The 19,385-nt window shown below is 37.4% G+C and overlaps 1 protein-coding gene across 1 annotated transcript in view; it reads right to left on the reverse strand.

Moving 5' to 3' along the window:
* Nucleotides 1–7,014: 7,014 nt before the first annotated feature.
* Nucleotides 7,015–19,385, reverse strand: part of LOC132650985 (zinc finger protein 556-like) — a 37,866-nt gene continuing 25,495 nt past the window's right edge. The window contains exons 3-5 of the mRNA XM_060376312.1: nucleotides 13,014–13,140; nucleotides 12,772–12,832; nucleotides 7,015–11,151 (exon numbers count right to left, since the gene is read on the reverse strand). Coding sequence (XP_060232295.1) covers nucleotides 10,734–11,151; nucleotides 12,772–12,832; nucleotides 13,014–13,140 — 606 coding nt within the window. The 3' untranslated portion in view covers nucleotides 7,015–10,733. The remainder of the gene's footprint in view (nucleotides 11,152–12,771; nucleotides 12,833–13,013; nucleotides 13,141–19,385) is intronic.

A 19,385-nucleotide genomic window follows, 5' to 3' on the forward strand; every position in this document is an offset into this window, starting at 1 on the left:
AGATAAATTCCCACAAGTCCCTGTTAAATATTTTAAAAAGATTATCAGAACTTGCAGGTCATGCCAACCCTTCCTTCAATTACCAGCCCTGCAAAAGTCAAGTATAAATCATAGAGGATTGTGTCCCAATAATCTTTGGCAGATAGATGTGACTAACTATTTCCCGTTTGGCAAAATAAAATACATTTTTCTTTCAGTGGACACATTCTCACATACATGTTGGGCCTCAGCTCATGCTGGAGAGAAGTACAATAATGCTATTAGTCATATGCTTCAGTGTTTTGCCACCTTGGGTCTACCTGACAATATTAAGAGAGACAATGGTCCATGCTTTATAAGCAAACCATTTCAGGAATTCTTACAGACATGGAAAATTTCTCATACTACTGGAATTCCTTATAATCCAAAGGGCCAAACCATAACAAAAAGAGTTAATCATACTTTAAAGATTCAATTACAAAAACAAAAGGGGGAATCATTACCCCCTCATGATCAATTGAAAAATGCATTATTTACTTTAAATATTTTAAAATTTTCAAAAGATAATCAGTCACCGTTTCAGAAACATTGGTCTATATCTACTCCATATAGTTCCATAAGAGTCAGATTGAGAGATTCATTGGAGAGGACCCAACCCTCTTCTCACAGCAGGAAGAGGATTTGGATGTATATTCCCCAAAGATGAGAAGAGGCCCATGTGGGTTCCAGCCAGAAATATAAAATATTTGCCACCACTAAAAGATGAGGATGACAATGGTGACCCCTCTAGGAGGCTATCTACCCCTGAGAAGCATTCTTTTATTCCCCCAGAAACCAATGAAAATGTGGAAGACGATCCTTTTCCTTGTGACCCTTATGATCAGTGAAGGGGGATTTGGAGACCTTGCCAAGGCCCAAGAGGTTATAGAAGAATGGGGCCTAGCTCAGTCTGCTTTGGCATGGAAGGACAGAGGGTCTGTTGGAACTATCTGGCCCCCATTGGCTATACAGACGGTGAGGGTGTTCAAGCCTTAATTACCATCCACTGGTTTTATTTGAATATTTAATATTAAATATTTTAAATTACTCCCCTGTTCCCTTTTCCATGACCTTTCCACAGGGGACTGATTTCAGGTACTACCTCATCCTGATAATGGCAGCATTGATGTTAGGAGTGTCCACCCCTCCCTCTGTCACTCTAACTCCTTCCTGGAGTTGCCTCCCTTCTTTGCCTCCCCCTCCAACAGTGTTTTGTTGTGGGGAAGGAATGGCCTTTAGACTCCCTGCCAGAAGTAGTTCTTCAAAACAAAAAGGTTTTGGGCCCACTAAATGCCAAAAAAGTTGGCATCTGCTTGTTTTTGCAGGAAAAAATGCTGCTTCTACACCAACAAATTGGGCATTGTCAGAGATCAAATCAAAATCCTCTAAGAAGACTTGGAGAGATGATGCCATGAACATCAAGAAAAATCCCTGTGGAATGGCTTTCATGGCCTCCTTCCTTATAGTCTTCCTCTACTTGGACCCTTGCTTTTCCTCCTTCTCCTACTTACCCTTGGGCCATGCATTCTTAACAAGCTTGTGCAGTTTATCCAGCAGAGGTTAAGGGCAATTAAGCTGCATTAAGTAGAAATATATTATCATCCGTTAGTTACTCAGGAATCCAATTGCGCCTAGGCCCAGGCATCTTCCTAGAAAAGACCCCTCTGCTCTACATCTGAACAATAAAGGGTAAGACCCAGATGTGCTAGGAAGACCTAAGACAGGTCCTGGAGGAGCTCCTGACAAGCTCCTGACATGGTACTCAATGAAAGGTAAGATCTCCATGTGGGGTACAACCTAAGATAGGGTCCATGTCTGCTGTCAAATAAAAAAGGGGGAAATGTTGGGCCTCATAAGGCCTGCTGAATCTACCTGAGCCTGGCTCGAGTTTGGAGAACTGTCTTTAGCTTCTGATTTAAGAGTTGCCACTTCTGGGCAAAAGTGATTCAGCATATCTGCCTTAAAATTAACCCTGCCTGGTAACTGTTATGTGGAGTTTTGTCACTGGCCCATCTCTCCTTGCACTACCTAACCTTTCCCTCTATGTCATCTTACCTCACTTCCTTAATGCTGACCCTTGACCCAAACCTATAAAAAGCACTACTTTATTCAATAAACTGAGTTCCTGTTTCGACAGATCTCCCAGCTCGGTAGTGTTTTATTCCCTGGGGCATCTGGGGAGGTTCAGGCTTTTGACAATCATCATCTTGCTTAGCCACAGAGGGCATCCAGCTGGACTGGCCATCCTCCTCTCAGCTCCACCTGCCAGATACTGACCTGGCACACGCCTAAAAATATATTCAAGTTCTAATGAAAATATTTAAGGAAACTATGGGAAGAAAAATGTGAATTTGACCTGTAACTTTTCATTTTATGTGCAAAAAATTAAATGAAACAGACTTCACTGTTCCTACAGAAACAACTGAAAGTGATACCTTAACTGTTGTATTTCTAACCCTTCAGCTACTACTGATCTCTCTTCCAAACAGGGAGGCCCCATAGAAGACGTCTCTCTGGAACATGAAGGTTATCAAAAGATGGGCTATGGCTCTGCAACCTTTCATCCCCAATTGTGTATTCAGGCAAATCCAGTCCTATTGAAGCCCATATACATAACAAGGATGAAACATTATTTAACAACTTCTTCCTCCCACATGTACTGTGTCACAGAATGTGGAATCTGCAATATCCAACCTACTTAACACCATCTACACCTGAGAAACCTCTGCATCTCAGAAATTGCTTTAGTATCCTGAAATTGAATTTCCCTCAATTGTGCCATTAAACCTGGTGGTACTAGAAAGGCAATAAAAAGTCTAATCAAGTATTACTGAAGCATGATCCCCATAACCTTATGTCTACTACTTTCAAAACTTTGTATAGAATTTCTCACACAAATTGGGATGTAGAAAGCAAGGTTCAAAACTTCTAGGAACCAGATATTCTGTTTTCTAATCTGTCTTCCTATTGTACAGCAGAAGCAATGACTGTGTGTGCATACTGACAGTACTAGTATAACAACCGCAACTTTCCACTGCCATGTCTGTAGAGCCTCCATGTCCCCAGGGAAACCACACACTAGAAGAGTCAGACAACAAGGGCTTCTGCCCATCTCACCACGTAGACCAACAAAACCACAGTATGACCCAGGTCCATCTCATTCCCAGTAGACTCTTATATGTAGTTCAGTAGACTTGTTCATACTGGCCTGTGGAGAGCACACTTTACACACATAAAATAGTGTGGTTTGTAGCCTCCCTCCTTCCAATACCTGCATTAGAGGAGAATTTGGGAAAGAATTTGCACACTACCTCCTACTGGTGTTCCTGATTATTAGGGCTTGCCAGAGTCTCTTATTAACTTGGACAATCCAACTGGACATCAGGACACTAGCAGTGAGGAGCTCCTCTTCTTGGGAATCAGAGATCAAGTAACTCAGACAGCTGAGGCCTTCCCAGCTAAGGGCAGACAGGGTCCTAGTCTGAGAAATATTTTTTTTTCTGTATGATTTTCCATTCTCCAGGAGCTCTCCCTGTTCCTCTTAAAAGGCACATTCATTTCCACATTCAAGTCCAGTGTAGATATCCCTACCTCATTGCTGAGAACTCTTGCTGCCAATTTTTAATCAAAGTCAAACAGTAACAACAATTAACAAAGACAGTCGTCATCGATTTAAAATTAATGAGCAGTAAATGAAACTTGCCTTCTGGCTTGACAGGCAAGTCTCCCTGGAGACACTGATTGGACAGAGTGTCTTGAGTGACATGAGCCCTTCCCGTAGGGTTAGTGCTTGATGAAGATATACAGCATAATAGTCCCAGTCCCAGTTAGCCATTCATGCCCATGCCTTTTCCAGACCTGCAGAGATGTGCATTTCAGTAGCAAATGTGTCTGTCTTCTATCTATCTTCCCACCTGTCCCACCAGGCAGGGACCATCATTTCAATCAGCCCTGCTCAGTGGCCTACTCCTACCATTTATGGGCAGTAACACTCCACTCACCATGCTGGGACTTTGGAACTTGCTTGAACTTCCCTCACAACACCTAGCAGCAGTGCTTAGAGCACTTCACATGGAATCATTTAAGCCTGGTCAGCTACAGAACAAAACTTCCAGCATAACTCCCTGAAGAACCTGCCTCTTATCCTGACAGTCAAGTCTACCTGAAGGCCCTGATTGGCCAATTTGTCTTGAGTGATATGAACACTTTTGTTAGGGTTAGAATATTCTGAAGGTACATAGCCTATTGGTTCCTGATTCAGGTTATCCTTTACAGGGACAAAACATTTCTAGGTATGCAGAGATTTGTAATTCAATAACATTTGGTGCCTTATCTAATAGCCTTTCCATCCAGTCCAGGGAGTACCCACTACTCTACCTAGTGATGCACACCATCCTGTGCCTCCCATCTGTGAACAATGACCCTCCCATCACCATTTGGGGCCTTCGGAATGTCCTCGAGCTTGCCTCAAAATCTGTGGTGTCCACTCTCAAATCTCAGAACACTGGGGCTTTCAAGCTTGCTCAGAAACAGAGCAGAACCTAGAGTGCTGCCTCTAGAAGGACCTGCCTTCTCTTCTGCATGGAGGCCCTGATTGGCCCTTTAATCTGGAGTGATATTAACACCTCTGTTAGGGTTAGAATGTGCTTAAGGTACATAGCATATTGGTTCTTGGTTCAGGCTTCCTATCAAAGGACAAAACTTTTCCAGGTCACTCACGAATACTTCCTTCCCCTTCTTCTTACTGGAATCAAGGTGGATAACTAGTATAATGAAATTGAAGTGGAGTTATCAGTCTGTCCCACAATTACAGAGAGTTTAGGAAACAAGGGTTTGAGTTTTTTCTTATGTTGGGTTCAGGTAAACTGCAGCTACTTTTTAAATGGTAGGCATGAGACAAACCTAACAGAATAGCAAGAAAGTAATGATAAACACTGAAGTCCATTATTGTTAGCCTGCACATCTTCCTCAGTGAGGAATGGAAAACAAAACAGATATACACATATATATCTTTCAACGTTCCATAGATGAACAGAACTCATAGAATAAATCTCTATGTATATAGAAAGTTTATTCATTTGAATATCTCACAAGCTGTCGTCCAACTAGTCCAAAAAATGGCTGACTATCAAAGGAAAGTTGAAGAAGCAAATAGTTATTCAGTGCAGGTAGCTGAATATCTCAGATGGTCTTCAGTATATAACAGAATTCCAAGGAGTAGCAAAAAAAAAATGAACTGGGTAGCCAGAGGTAGGGCAAGCAGAAAAAGAGAAAAAGCTAATACTTTCAATGTCCTTTACATAGACAGGATATAATCAGACTAGACACAGCTGTGGATGAGACTAAAGGTGAATTTTATCACCTTAAAACACTCAGATTAAAGAAGGGTTTTTCCACTTCAAAAGCTGTGAGTATGAAAAATTCCCCACAGTACCCAACTCTTTGTGTTTGCCGTAGGTCCAGATATAGTCAAAATGACTGCCTAGACTAGCCAACACACTAGGCAATGCAGAAGAACTGAGAAAGAGTTTTTTGCTGGGGCAGGCAATAAGAGCATGTGAGCCATTTCCAAAGCAATGGTTTTCTTCAACAAAGCAAGCACTGGGATTTCACTTTGGGAATATGGATAGGACCAAATGTGGGTTCAACTACTCTGAGCCATGCTAAATAATATCTATGCTAAATTAAATCCTATTCTGAATGTAATCACAATGTAAAATCAGAGCTTTAAGGGCACACTTTGCACAAAATCATGCTGAAATATATGCAATTTCAAAGAATGATGGACAGAAATGCCTTTGGAACTTTTATTTTGGACCACAATTTCTTACCTGAAAATTAAGTAAATGACTCCACTAAAGTAGATGCTCAGGAGGTAATGCCTTTTAGTAATCATGATTTCTGATCTATCAGATTGATGTTTTAATGCAACATTTCCCACTTATACAAAGGACAGAGAGCACCAATTCAGAAAACTTCAATTCAAAAATACATCTGTCAGCACTGTGGACAGTATCCTTGAGGGGAAACAAACCTATAAATTGCAATACACTGTTTATTTTTTAAATCATTTTGATACATGATACTTCCACATAGCAATGAATATTTTAGAATTTGATCTGTGGATATTGGCATGGCGGCACACACCAACAATAACAGCACTCAGGAAGAATGAGGCCCAAATTTGCTGCCAACCCAGTCTACAAATTGAGAACAGGACAGCCAAGGCTACACAAGAAAATTCTGTCTGAAAAACAAACAAATAAGCAAACAAAAGAATTCACTCTGTGGACCAAGCTGACCACAATCTCAGAGAGATTAGCCTACCATGGACTCCCAGGTCTAGAATGACAGGGATGCACTTCTGAGCCAAGTGGAGATATTTTTATAAAATGACCTATACTTGAATCAAGGAACAAAATTATAAAATAAGATATACAAAGGAACCATTTTTCTTTTAATGAACAGTACTAAGTCTTCAAATGCTACAATTATTTACACCTGAAAAACATTTCTGCCATCAATAAGTGTTATTTTGCTTTAATATTATCTATTTAAAATGTTTTTGTGTATACAACTATGCTACGGTATATATGTGCCAGTGAGAGGACAACTTGTTATTTATTATCTACATCCCATATGTGAGTTCTCAAAATGGAACCCAAAGAGTCTTAGCCGGTGACCAAAATGGCCCTCATTTAGGTTGAAAAAAATTATGTATGTGCTAGTGTGTGAGTTTGCATATACAGCAGCAAACTGTAAAATTTATAATTAAAAGGTATAAATTTTTTAATATTTATACAAATATTAAAAAAATTGTAAGAGTGATAATTGCTACCCAGAGGTTGAGCTCAAATCATCAAGGTTAGCAACAACCAACTTTACCCACTAAGACAATTCTCTGACATTCACTTGTAGTTCTGAGAAAGTGTTAAGAACAAGTATTTACTCCTGAGAATGAAGTAACACATTTCAAACCAGGAAATCAGTAAATTATTTTCATTTGTTAAGAGCATTTATTATTCAAATCACATCATTTTCTTCCATCCTCAGATGACAATTTGTTTATAATCTGAATAGAAGATAATATTGTATGAATATACTCTTTCAACTAAGTTTGAGTACCAATGAGTTCAGGGGGAAAGTTTGTGGTATGTAAAACTGGCAAAGTAACCTTGAAGATCGTGTAACAATGGCAAAAATAATCCCCAGTGTCACACACCCTTCATATATCTGCCATGACCTAAGATCCCTTACTTACATTACAGACACATAACATGCTTTTTTTGAAATAAATCTCGTTTCTGTTACATTATCTAATATCTCTAGATAATTCTCTTAGAAGGCAGTTCTTCAAGATGTGACATATAGTAAATATGGGAACATAAAGAAACATGGGACATCAAACAATATGTACATACATAAACACATACTATTGAACATTTTAACATTAATTAATTACTGACATTTAAGCAAGGCTGAAAGCAAAGGAATTTATGAAAACATTAAAAAAGTACCACGCTTTCTCAGAGACCCTTCCTTGAAAACTATGATCACACACTGCCTGACAGAAATAAGCAATGGACCACATAGATGATGATGGAGATCCCATTCTATACATTCCAGCAGAAAAATACCTATCACGAAGTAAATGCATTAGAACATGAACAGCCGCCACAGAAAGATTACCAGAACAGCCTAATAAACTTCTGTGAATGGATTTGCTACACATACAAAAAACTTCAATACCTACTCCAATGTCTCAAATTACTAACTATAACCACTGTTGGTGATCTCCTCCATTACATTTAAGCGAACATGGTAAATCATTTAATTCCTCCAAGGCTATAGTAAAAACAAATTTAAAAGTTTATTTTCTCAAAATTGAATACATTTACTAAATCCAAAGTCATCAAATCTTATAAACAAATAGGGTCGCTCTCTTCTATGAGTTCTTTTCTACTTCTCGATCTCAAGATATATAAAGATTTAAGATATTTACAGTACTAGAGACATGGCTTGTCAGTGAAGTTCATTCCCAGAACCTAGGTCAGGTTTTTACAATGTTCTATAATTCCTGTTACAAGAAGTTCATAAGGTCTGTTCTTCATGGAAACCAGAATGGACAGGAACATAAACTCAAAAAGACATACTGAGATCACATAACAGAAATTAAAGCAAATTCTTAAACTAATATGTTTACTCATGAGTGTGTTGGGTAGGCATTCATTCCTGGAACTCAGGTGTTGAGGCATCTACCAGTTTCTACAGAGTTTTTCTTCATAAAGTCCTTCATGTAATAGAAATCAAACATGTAGTTTTGAAGTCAGAGAAATGAATCCTCATTGTTGGAATCATTTGTGAATGTTTAGGAAAAGCAGCACTCTTGAAGAAGTATGTTACTTGGCGTGGGATTGATAGTTTCAACTGCATAGCATCTGTAATTGCCACTCTCTGCTTCATGCTGCAGGTTGAGGATGTGAGCTCTGAGCTTCCTGCTTTAGCCACCATGTATGACACTTGCGATTCCCATTTCACAGAGATCCCATATCCCACTGGATCCGTAAGGCAAAACCAACACATTTGGAAGTTGACATTGTGTTTTGTTACAGAAATAGCACTAATACACACACATAAATTTTATAACTGGATGATTTATTTCAAGTAATTGAAGAGAATTGAGAAATCTAAGAAGGTTACCTTACGGTTTAAATTCCTAGGCTTTTTTTCCATATCGACTTTTAATTGGAAACAAAAGAAGGATGGAAGGTCATAATGCATGAATACTTGTTAGAATTTTCCTCCCAAATAATCTCCTGTAATTGAATGCAAGTTAGTTGATCAAAAACCCTAACAAATCTTTTATCCTAACAGATTTTCTTGAGAATGAGTTATTTCAGGTTCTCAAAGACTACTGTGATATGCAAAGGCTTTAAGAAGTTGCTCACACACCAAAGCTTTTACTCTTCTATAACGGTACCATGAAGTGCAAAAGTTTACCATACTGATTGCATTCATAGGGTTTCTCTAGAAGATGACTTTTTCTTCTGATTTCAAAGACAATTCCATGAAAAGGATTTACCACATTGCTTATCCAGAGGGTCTTACTTCAGTATGTGTTCTTCTATGTATGTGAAGATAACTGCAGTAAGAAAAGGCTTTATCACATTGATTACATGTGTAAGGTTTGTCTCTTGAAGTTGACTTTGACATGCAAAATATGAAAGATTAATTTGTATGTTGGAACATGGTAAAAAAATTAATTCCTGTGTATTGCTTTTTAGATACCAGCCTCCACTAAATTTTAGAGTGACATTTTACATCAGGTGAAACCTTCAATGACATAAACAAATCCCATATCCCTAAATCATGACTGATTAAAAAATTAGTTGTAACACAGTACATATATTATGACTTTCAAGCTCAGAACCTCTATAACTTTCTGGTTTAATGGTTGGGTATTTATCAGAGATCAGTTCCCAAGAGTGTTATGTTACTAATCATTCAGTAGTTACTGGTGACAATAAATTTTTGTTATTTGCATTGACCTAGTGTTTGAGCTATTTTGGATTCAGCATACTGAAGAATACAAAGGCCTTACCATATTTCTTATATTCTCAGAATTTCTCTCCGGTATAAACTTTTATGATAATGAAGAATATAGATATGTACAAAGCCCTCATATTTTAACACATTTATAATATTTCTCTCGAGTAGGAATTCTTTCATGATGATGAAGAGTATACAAATGTAGAATAGCTTCACCATGTTAAATGCACTCAGTCTTTTTGTCCAATATGAATTCTTTCATGAATTTGAAGATGATTGTGAAGAGCAAGTTTTACCACATTGGTTACATTCGTGAGGCTTCTTCCCAGTATGTGTTCTTTATCTCATAGGAGATTACTATTACATTGAAAGGCTTTATCGCATTGTCTTCTCTCCAGTGTGTACTCTTCAATGTACATGGATATTATTATGGCATTCAAAGACTTTGACACACTGGTTACATTAATAGGGTTTCACTGCATGAGGTGTTCTTGTTCAAGATGAATATTACATGAAAAGACTTTATGATATTGATTATATTCATAGATATTTCCTGCAACATGCATTTTTTTATAATTAGGAGATGGCTGTGTTGTACAAAGGTGATGCCATACTGATTACATTAATAAAGTGTTTTTTTTTTTCTCCAGGGTAAGTTATGTTTTCAGAAATTACTCTGAAATGCATACACATTATCACGTTGGGTACATTCAAAAGATTTCTCTCCAGTATGTGTTCTTTTATGGACTACCAGATGACTGTTCAGTGCAACGGCTTTACCACGTTGGTTATATTTATAAGGTTTCTTTCCACTGTGGGTTCCTTTAGGTCTTAGGAAATCACTGTTACATGCAAAGGATTTACCACATTATTACATTCATTAGTTTTCTCTCCAGTGTGAGTTCTTTTATGTATTAAGAAAACATTCTTGTACGCAAAGGCTTTACCACACTGGTTACATGCATAGGGTTTTTCTCCAGTGTGAGTTCTTTTATGTACGAGGAGATCACTATTATGTGTAAAGGCTTTACCACACTGGTTACGTTCATAGGGTTTCTCTCCAGTGTGAGTTCTGTTATGTAATAGGAGATTATTGCTCTGTGCAAAGGCTTTACCACACTGGTTACATTCATAAGGTTTTTCTCCATTGTGAGTTCTTCTATGTCTTAGGAGATGACTATTACTTGCAAAGGCGTTACCACACTAGTTACATTCATAGGGTTTTCCTCCAGTGTGAGTTCTTTTATGTGATAGGAGATTATTCCTCTGTGCAAAGGCTTTACCACACTGGTTACATTCATAGGTTTCTCTCCACTGTGAGTTCTTCTGTGTCTTAGGAGATAACTATTACTTGCAAAGGTTTTTCCACATTGATTACATTCATGGGGTTTCTCTCCTATATGTGTCCTTTTATGACTTAGCAGATGACTGTTATTTGCAAAAGTGTTACCATATTGTTTTGATTCATAGCGATCCTTACCAGTATGCATACTTTCATATATGTGGACATTCCTGGGATGTGTAAAGACTTTGTCATATTGAGTATCTTCAGGGGGTTTATGTCCACTATGACTGTTTTCATACCTGCAAAGATAATTGGCACATATGAAAGCTTTATGACATTCATTACACTGATGAATCTAATTGTCCATGTCATATAATTTTACAATTTGGTTTAAAGGTAAATAGGAATTACATCTTGAGTTTTCATCATTATTTTTACGTTCTTGGTGTTCTCCTTCTCTAGGGATTGTTTTGCATATTTGAAAATACCTGTGATAGTAAAAATTTTCACCTGGCTCATCTTTATATCATACTTTTTTCTATAAGATATTTTACCACAGATTTGTAGAAAATTGCAAGACCTCAGAGCTTTATCACAATGGCTGGATTAATAAATTTCCCTATACTGTGCTCCATGGTAAGTTGGCAAAGATAACTGTGACAAACAGAAGAATTTTTATATTCCTAAAACTACATTTTCTGATGTGTGATTTTGTGCGAATTCCTAATGAAGTTGAATTGATGTTTGTGTATATTGTGTGAAAGTGTGTCAATGTGTGTGAATGCTGATTGCTGAGCCAGCAGAGAGCTAAGTGCTGACCAGATTGCAGAATTGCTCTTTTTATGGCCCATTACCTGTCCTATATTTTGTAGACATTTGTCCATCCTTACTTATCTATTGTAAATAATAAAGAGCTGACAACTGATAGCAGGGGACAAAATGGAGACCAGAGCTTCTGAGTGAGAGAGGATTGCTGGGAAGAGGAAATCAAATGACAGGCGATTCACCAGCAGGACACTGAGGGTAACAGATGGACATGAACCTGAACAAAGAGGTACAGCTGGACATGTATTGGGACACTGTGCTAGGTTCATTTGAGTTAGGGAAAAAGAGGGTTCAGAATCTGCCTAAATTGCCTAAGCTGTAAAATATTAAAAAAGCCTTTGTGTCATTATTTGTACTGCTTGCATCTCTGAATACCCCATATAAAGCATAATAGGTATCACCTTTTAAACATCTACTCAAAATGGGGAATACTATATATTTTATTTGTTCTGGGTGGTACATTGTTTCTTTCAATAAACCTATACTAATATGACTTGTATTCAGTATGATATATGATAGACCTATTAAAAGAAAATTAATAAATGACATGGTTTTATGTTGCATTTACACATTTGATTTGTGTTCATCATAGACATGTGCTATAGGGATTATGGTTTTTCCACAACAACATTCTTGACTCTAAAAAACTGCACTTCTCACAAAACTTAGCAACATAACTATAAGTACATGAGTAATCCCAGCTTTACTATGGACTAGTTTATTAGTATAATGTTTTGGACATACTTTCATCACCTATTTAATGTGAATACCTTTGGCAATATCTAAATTATAGGAGATTAAACAAATTGCAGATTCTACCTTACAGTGTTAACAAGGCTATGATTTAAACACTGATCTTGTGTAAGGTATGATTTCCATGTATTCTTTGTTAGAGGAGTGCCTTGCAAACACACATCAAATACCTAACATGGAGGTACATGGTTTAGTAACAAGTTAGTAATCCTCAATAAATACACTTAAAACAGTTCATTGACACTGTTCTTTCTTTTTCAAATATGTCTTTAATATGTCTTCCAGGACATACTAAAATTTTCACAGAACCATATTCACATCAGCTTACAGATGAATATTACCTTGCATGTCTTCTAGAACTTTGACAATGCTCTTCAACATTATGACCTTCCCAATTATAACCTAAAATATATTAAAAGAAAATGTATGATTTATTATTGGAAATAAGGCTAAATTTAGGTCATGATATTGGTTCAATCAAAGAACCATTGACCTCCTTCATCCCCAGAAGAAATTACAATAGCGTCCCAATAATGAATATTTTCCCCATATATGAAAAAGTAAAGAAAATTAATTGCTCTACCTATAGCAGTGAGGTTCCCGTAGGTCTCCAGCATCACATCTTTGTAGAGATTCCTCTGGGAAGGATTCAGCAAAGCCCGCTCTTCTCGAGTGAAGTTCACATGCACATCATTGTAGGTCAATGTACTCTGAAATATCCGTACATGTGTACAACAGAAAGCATGATACTTAGAATACTGGAAACATATACTTCATTTACAACATTTTCACAAAATTCTGTTGTTTCTTCTGCTTGTTTTCTGACACAAAATTTCTAATGTAATACCTAACTCCTTTCAGTAGGAAACTGTATAGTGAGGTTCACCTCTCTAATTTCTGTATCTTTTAATAAGGATATATACTTTCAAGAGAAATGCCAATTAAGAAAGAGAGAAAGTATAAAGATCAACAGTAGTAGGCCCACATAAGAGAAATAGTATAAACGATTCCTGACTCTAATAACAATGGACAAGCTGGGTGTATTTTCTGATGTCTTTAATTGCAAAATCATTAGGCGACAGAGTCAGGATTATCTCATAAAGCTGGATGCTATGCAATAAGTTCCAGGACACTCAGAGGTACATAATAAGACCCTGAATATTCTGCAAAAATTGATCAAACAAAAAAGAAAGAACTTAAAAATCTTCTTCAAGTTTCTACAAAGAGTTATACATTCTCTCCAGTTCAGTATATATGTCTAGAAACCTGAAGTGCCTCATTTTAAACTGTAACATTAGTATGATCTTGCTAAAATGAAATATATCATTGAACACTTACAAAGGACAGATGAAAATTTTAGCAATGTAAATGTTGATAATAATAAGCAACATGGGAGATGGAGGTATGGCTCGGTGATTAAGAACACTGTTCTTCCAGAGGACCCAGAGTAAATTCCCAGCACCCACATAAGAGCTCATAGCTGTCTGTAACACAAATATACTCAATAAAAATACTCAAAAACCAAATCCAAGAACACATCAAAGATATACATGATGAACCCATAGGCTTCATCTCAGGGATATAGGAATGGTTTGACATTCATGGTTCCATCAATGTAATCCACCATATAAACAAACTGAAAGTATCAAAAATCACATGATAATCTCATTAGATGAGAAAAAGACTTTGCAAAAATCCAACATTCCTTCCTGTTAAAAGACTTGGAGAAATCAGGCATGCAAGGAATCAAGCACATACTTAACATAATAAAGGCAGTAAAATGCAAGCTGATATTCAACATCAAATTATTTGAAGAGAAACTTTAAGAAATTCCACTCATATGAGGTACAGGACAAGGATGCCTCCCCTCTCCATATCTCTTTAATATATTTCTTAATTCCTAGCCAGAGCAATAAGACAACTGAAGGTTATCAAGGAGATACAAAGCAGAAAGGAAGAAGTATCACTATTCAAAGATGACTTACTAGCATACATAGGTGACCCAAGAAATTCTACCAGAGAATTCTTACAGTTGATATACACTTTCCACAAAGTGGCTGAGAATACAATAAACTAAAATTTCACTAGCCCTTCTGTATACAAATGAAAGAAAAAATTGGGCTGAGAATGAAATTTGGGAAACAACACCCTGAACAGTAGCCACAAACAGTATAAAATATTTTGTTGTAACTCTAACCAAGCAAGTGAAAGACCTCTAAGACTAGAATTTCAAGTATTCAAAGAAAGAAACTGAACATATCAGAAGATGGTAAGATCTCCCAAAATCATGGATATATAGGATTAACATAGTAAAAGAGCATTCTTTAAAAAACTTCAGTCTACAGGTTCAATCCATTTCCCAAAAACATTCCAACATAATTCTTTACAGACCTTGAAAGAGCAAACATTAACTTCATATGGAAAAATAAAATACCCTTGATAGCAGACCAATCCTGTAAAATTGGAATAAGGACACAGAAATAAACCCACACTCCTACTGGAATTTTACTTTCAACAAAGATAAAATCATATAATGGGAAAAAAGACAGCATTTCAACAAATGGTGGTGGTGCAACTATATGTCTGCATGTAGAAAAATGAAAATAGACCCTTTGTATCACTCTGCAGAAACTCAAGTCCAAGGGGATCAAAGACCTTGACATAAAACCAGAAACTCTAAATCATTTAGAAGACAAGGTGGAGAAAAATTTGGAACTCATTAACACGGGAGATAATAGAACAAGAACAGCACAGGATCTAAGATCAACAATTCATAAATGGGATCTCAAGAAACTGAAAAGCTTCTATAAGTCAAAGGACACTATCACTCAAACAGCAGTCAACAGTTTGGGAAAATATCTACATCAACCCTACATCAGACAGAAAGATAATATCAAAAATATACAAAGAACTTAGGATATTAAACACTAACAAATCAAATAATCCAATTTAAAAATGGGGTTCAGAGCTAAACTGAGAAGCCACAAGAGAGGAATCTCAAAAGCCATAGAAGCACTTAAAATGATTGAAGTCCTTGGACATCACACAAATGGAAATCAAAATGACTCTAAGATTCGATCTTACACCACTCAAATGACTAAGATAAAAAACTCAAGTAACAACACATTCTGGTGAGGATGTGGAGAAAAGGGAACTTTCCTCCACTGCTCATGGGAGTGTAAACTTGTACAACTTCTCTGAAATCAATCTGGTACATTCTCAGAAAACTGGTAAGAGTTCTACCTCAATACCCAGCTATACCACTCCAGGGAATATATCCAAAAGATGGCCCATTATAGAACAAGGACATTTTTTCTACGATGTTCAGACCTGTTTTATTCATAACAGCCAGAAACTAAGGAATGGATAAAGAACTTCTAGTACATTTACACAATGGAATACTACCCAGGTATTAAAAATAAGAAATCATGGAAATTGCAGGCAAATGGATTCAACTAGAAAAGATCATCCTGAGAGAGTTAACCCAGACATAGAAACACATAGTTTGTAAACTGATATTAGACCTATAGTACAGGATAACCCTAATACAATCCATATACCCAAAGAAGCTAAGAAACAAGAAGGGTCCATGGGAGGTTGCCAGAATGTCACTCATAATAGAAAACAGAACAGATAGAAGAAGTAGATAAAGAGAGCGAACTGGCCAGAAGTTGAAATGGGGAGGGAAACAAATGTGGGCATCAGATGTGGGAAGAATTGTAGTAGGAGGTGAGAGGGCTGAGAACAAGAAGGGAAACTGAGAGGGGCATCTCTTTGACAAGCTGGAGTCATTTGACAGGGAAGGTTCCAGAGAGGATATGGGTGTGACTCTCACTGAGACTCCTAATGGAGGGGCAGAGGAAAGAGACATGGAAACTGAAGTGACCACCTCCTATCAGACAGGACTAGTGGAGAGAGGGAACAACAACTGAATCACAAAAATCATGATCTAAAAATTACTCTGCCTACAAGAAGTTTAGGGATAATGAGGGAATAAAGATTGAGGGAAAGTCCAACCAATAATTGGGCCAACCTGAGACCCACCTTACACTAGAGAGCCAGCCAATAAAACTGTAAATGTTGCTTTACTGTACTTGTAGAAAAGAGCCTAAACATGCCTGTTATCTCAGAGGCTCCACCTAGCAGCCAATGGAGACAGATGCTGGGATTTGCAACTAAGCATGGGGTAGATCTCTGTTATCTTATGGAAGTACTAGGAGAAAGATGGGAGAACCTGGGGGGATAGAAAGCCACAAGAAGACCAACAGAGACAAATAATCCAGATCCAGGGCCGGGGGCTTACAGAAAATGTGACATCAACTAAGGAGTATGTTCTAAACCTAGTCCTCTTGAACTTATCTGTACTGTTCAGGGCTTGGTCCATGTGGTTGAATGGCAATTGAAGGGGACTGTTTCTAATATAAACTCTATTGCCTGCTATAGATCCTCTCCCCCTGTCAGGGGTGTCTTGCCTGGCCTTAGTGAATGAGGATATGCTCAGTCCTGACGTGACTTGATATGCTGCAATTGGGTGATACAGGGAGAGTAGGGTTCCCTTTTTCTGGGTGTGGAGAAAGAAGAATGAGGGTGGGTTGAAAGCAGAGGAAGGAGGGATTACCCGATGGATGTGAAGTGAAAAAACAAAGTAATTTCTTTAAAAAAATTAATACAATCAGAGAGAGACAGTGGGCTTGAGAGGGGATAAGGGAGGGGGCTATAGCTGGGATACAAAATGAAAGTAAAACATAAAAGAGAAAAAATAATATTTATACATTCTCTGAAAAATGCAGAGTGAAAACTGGCAACATGACCTTGACCATCAAATTAGAATGTTCAAAATGAACCCCCAAAAGTGTCATCAAGTTTTCATATAATATATGTCACAGCCTAAGAAAACATAGTCATATTACACACATACAAGTTTTTTTTGAAATAAATCTCATTGTTGTTGCAATATCTAGAACCTCTAGAAAATTCTCTGACAAGGCAGACCTTTAGCATGATGTGCCATATAGTAACAAATGAGGACATAAAGACGCATGTAACTTCAAAGAATACATACATACATACATTCTATTAAGCATTTTAATATTAACATTGGCAAAATATGCTGACAAAACAGAAAACATTGGGGGTACATCTTCCATCCTTGCACTTGTACTCAGAAAGCTGACACATGAGAATAAAGAATTCAAATGTAGCCTTGACTAATTACTAACATCCAAGCCAGGTTTGAAAACAAAAATCACCATCTAAGAAATCAGTCCCGAATTTTTAGTTCTCCCTTACTTATTTTAGATCATGAGCAGGATAAGAAATATCTGAGGCCAAATTACCACACAAATGACCTCTAGCTTAATTATTCATGGAGTCTATTTTCCACTGAAATCCTATCACCTCCCCTTCCTATGTATGTACACTCAACATTCTAAACTTCCAGGTCCTACAGGAAGTGCCAATTAAGGTTTGGACTTTTGCCATCTCAAGTCCTGAAACTTTCCACATTCCTCTAAAAAGAACATTCTCAGGTCTTTCCAGGAGCAAAGACACTTTTGATATAACTTTTTTTTTCTACTAACTTACTACTGTGCTGCTGTGATTGAATCACCTAACCACAAACATCTCAGGTGATGAATGGGTTTACTTGTTTGGTCCTGTCAGACGACAGTCCATCATATTGGAAGCATAGGATAGAAATTCAAGTTTCAAGAAAACTTAGGCAAAAACCATGGCAAATATTTTTTCCTGCCTTGCTCTCGTTTCTTCATCGTCTCATGCTCAGCTAGCATTCTTGTCCAGCTCAAGGCTGCTGGCTGAGGGATACTGCCACCCTCAATTGAAGATCCTTCTATAAAAATGTCAGTCAACACAGTCTCTCACTTTCACAGAAACCAGCCATTTTCTTATTACTTTATATATTTTTTCACTTTATATTCTTCTTACAGCTCGTAGTCCTCTTTTCTAGGTATCATCCTCCCACCCACTTTGCCTACTCCTCCTCCCCTTCTTCTCAGGCAAGGGAAGCCTCCCCATAACAACTCTACTCATCACGTTAAGTTGCATGCGAAATAAGTACATCTTCTTCCACTGAGGCCAGACAACACAGCCCAGTTAGGGCAAAGTGATTCATAAACAGGCAACTGTGTCCATGTCACACATAGTGCCCATTTCAAATGCTAGGTGACAGACATGAAGACAAAGCTGCCCATCAGCTAAATATGTGTAGGGTGCCTAGGTCCAGTCCATGCATGCTCTTTGGATGCCATTTTATGATGGCATGCTGCCAACTGAATTTACCATGTGAAAAAAATTCAGAATTCTCAGCAGGATTATGAAGATGTATTAAACACACAGACAAAGTATGACTTCTGTACTTACTTTACAATGACAATGATGAAAACTGTGCACAATTTTGTGAAAGAATTAAGAAAAAATGACAAGAATATAAGCCCAAATATATAGTCAAGATTTCAACAAGATACCTAAGGAAACTCAACCAAGAAAAAATGTGAAGTAGACCAATGTTACCTATGATTGTAAACACACAGAAATTAAATAAACACAAACATCACCACTCCCACAAAATAACTCAAAGTGACCCCTACACTGTTCAAATTACCTTCTAGATATAACTGATTCTTTTTCAAAGAAAGTCCCCATGCTCTAGACCTCTCTCTGTAAATGGAGGTCACCATAAAGGTGGGCTATGGGGCTATAGTTCATGGCCCCCTAATGATTGAAGGTAAACCCAGTCCTACTGATTCCCATAAACAAAACAATGTGAAATAGTAATTTTATGTCTCGTTCTTGCCACATGTATTTCAGCACAAGACATGAAATCTGTACTACGTGACTGCATAACAGCATGTACACTTGAGACATCTAACACCATGTATACTTGAGACATCTCTGCAACTCAGAAACTCCTTTTAACCATGGAATTGAGTTCCTTAAG

The sequence above is a fragment of the Meriones unguiculatus genome, assembly GCF_030254825.1.
Source record: "Meriones unguiculatus strain TT.TT164.6M chromosome 13 unlocalized genomic scaffold, Bangor_MerUng_6.1 Chr13_unordered_Scaffold_37, whole genome shotgun sequence".
Classification (NCBI taxonomy): domain Eukaryota; kingdom Metazoa; phylum Chordata; class Mammalia; order Rodentia; family Muridae; genus Meriones; species Meriones unguiculatus.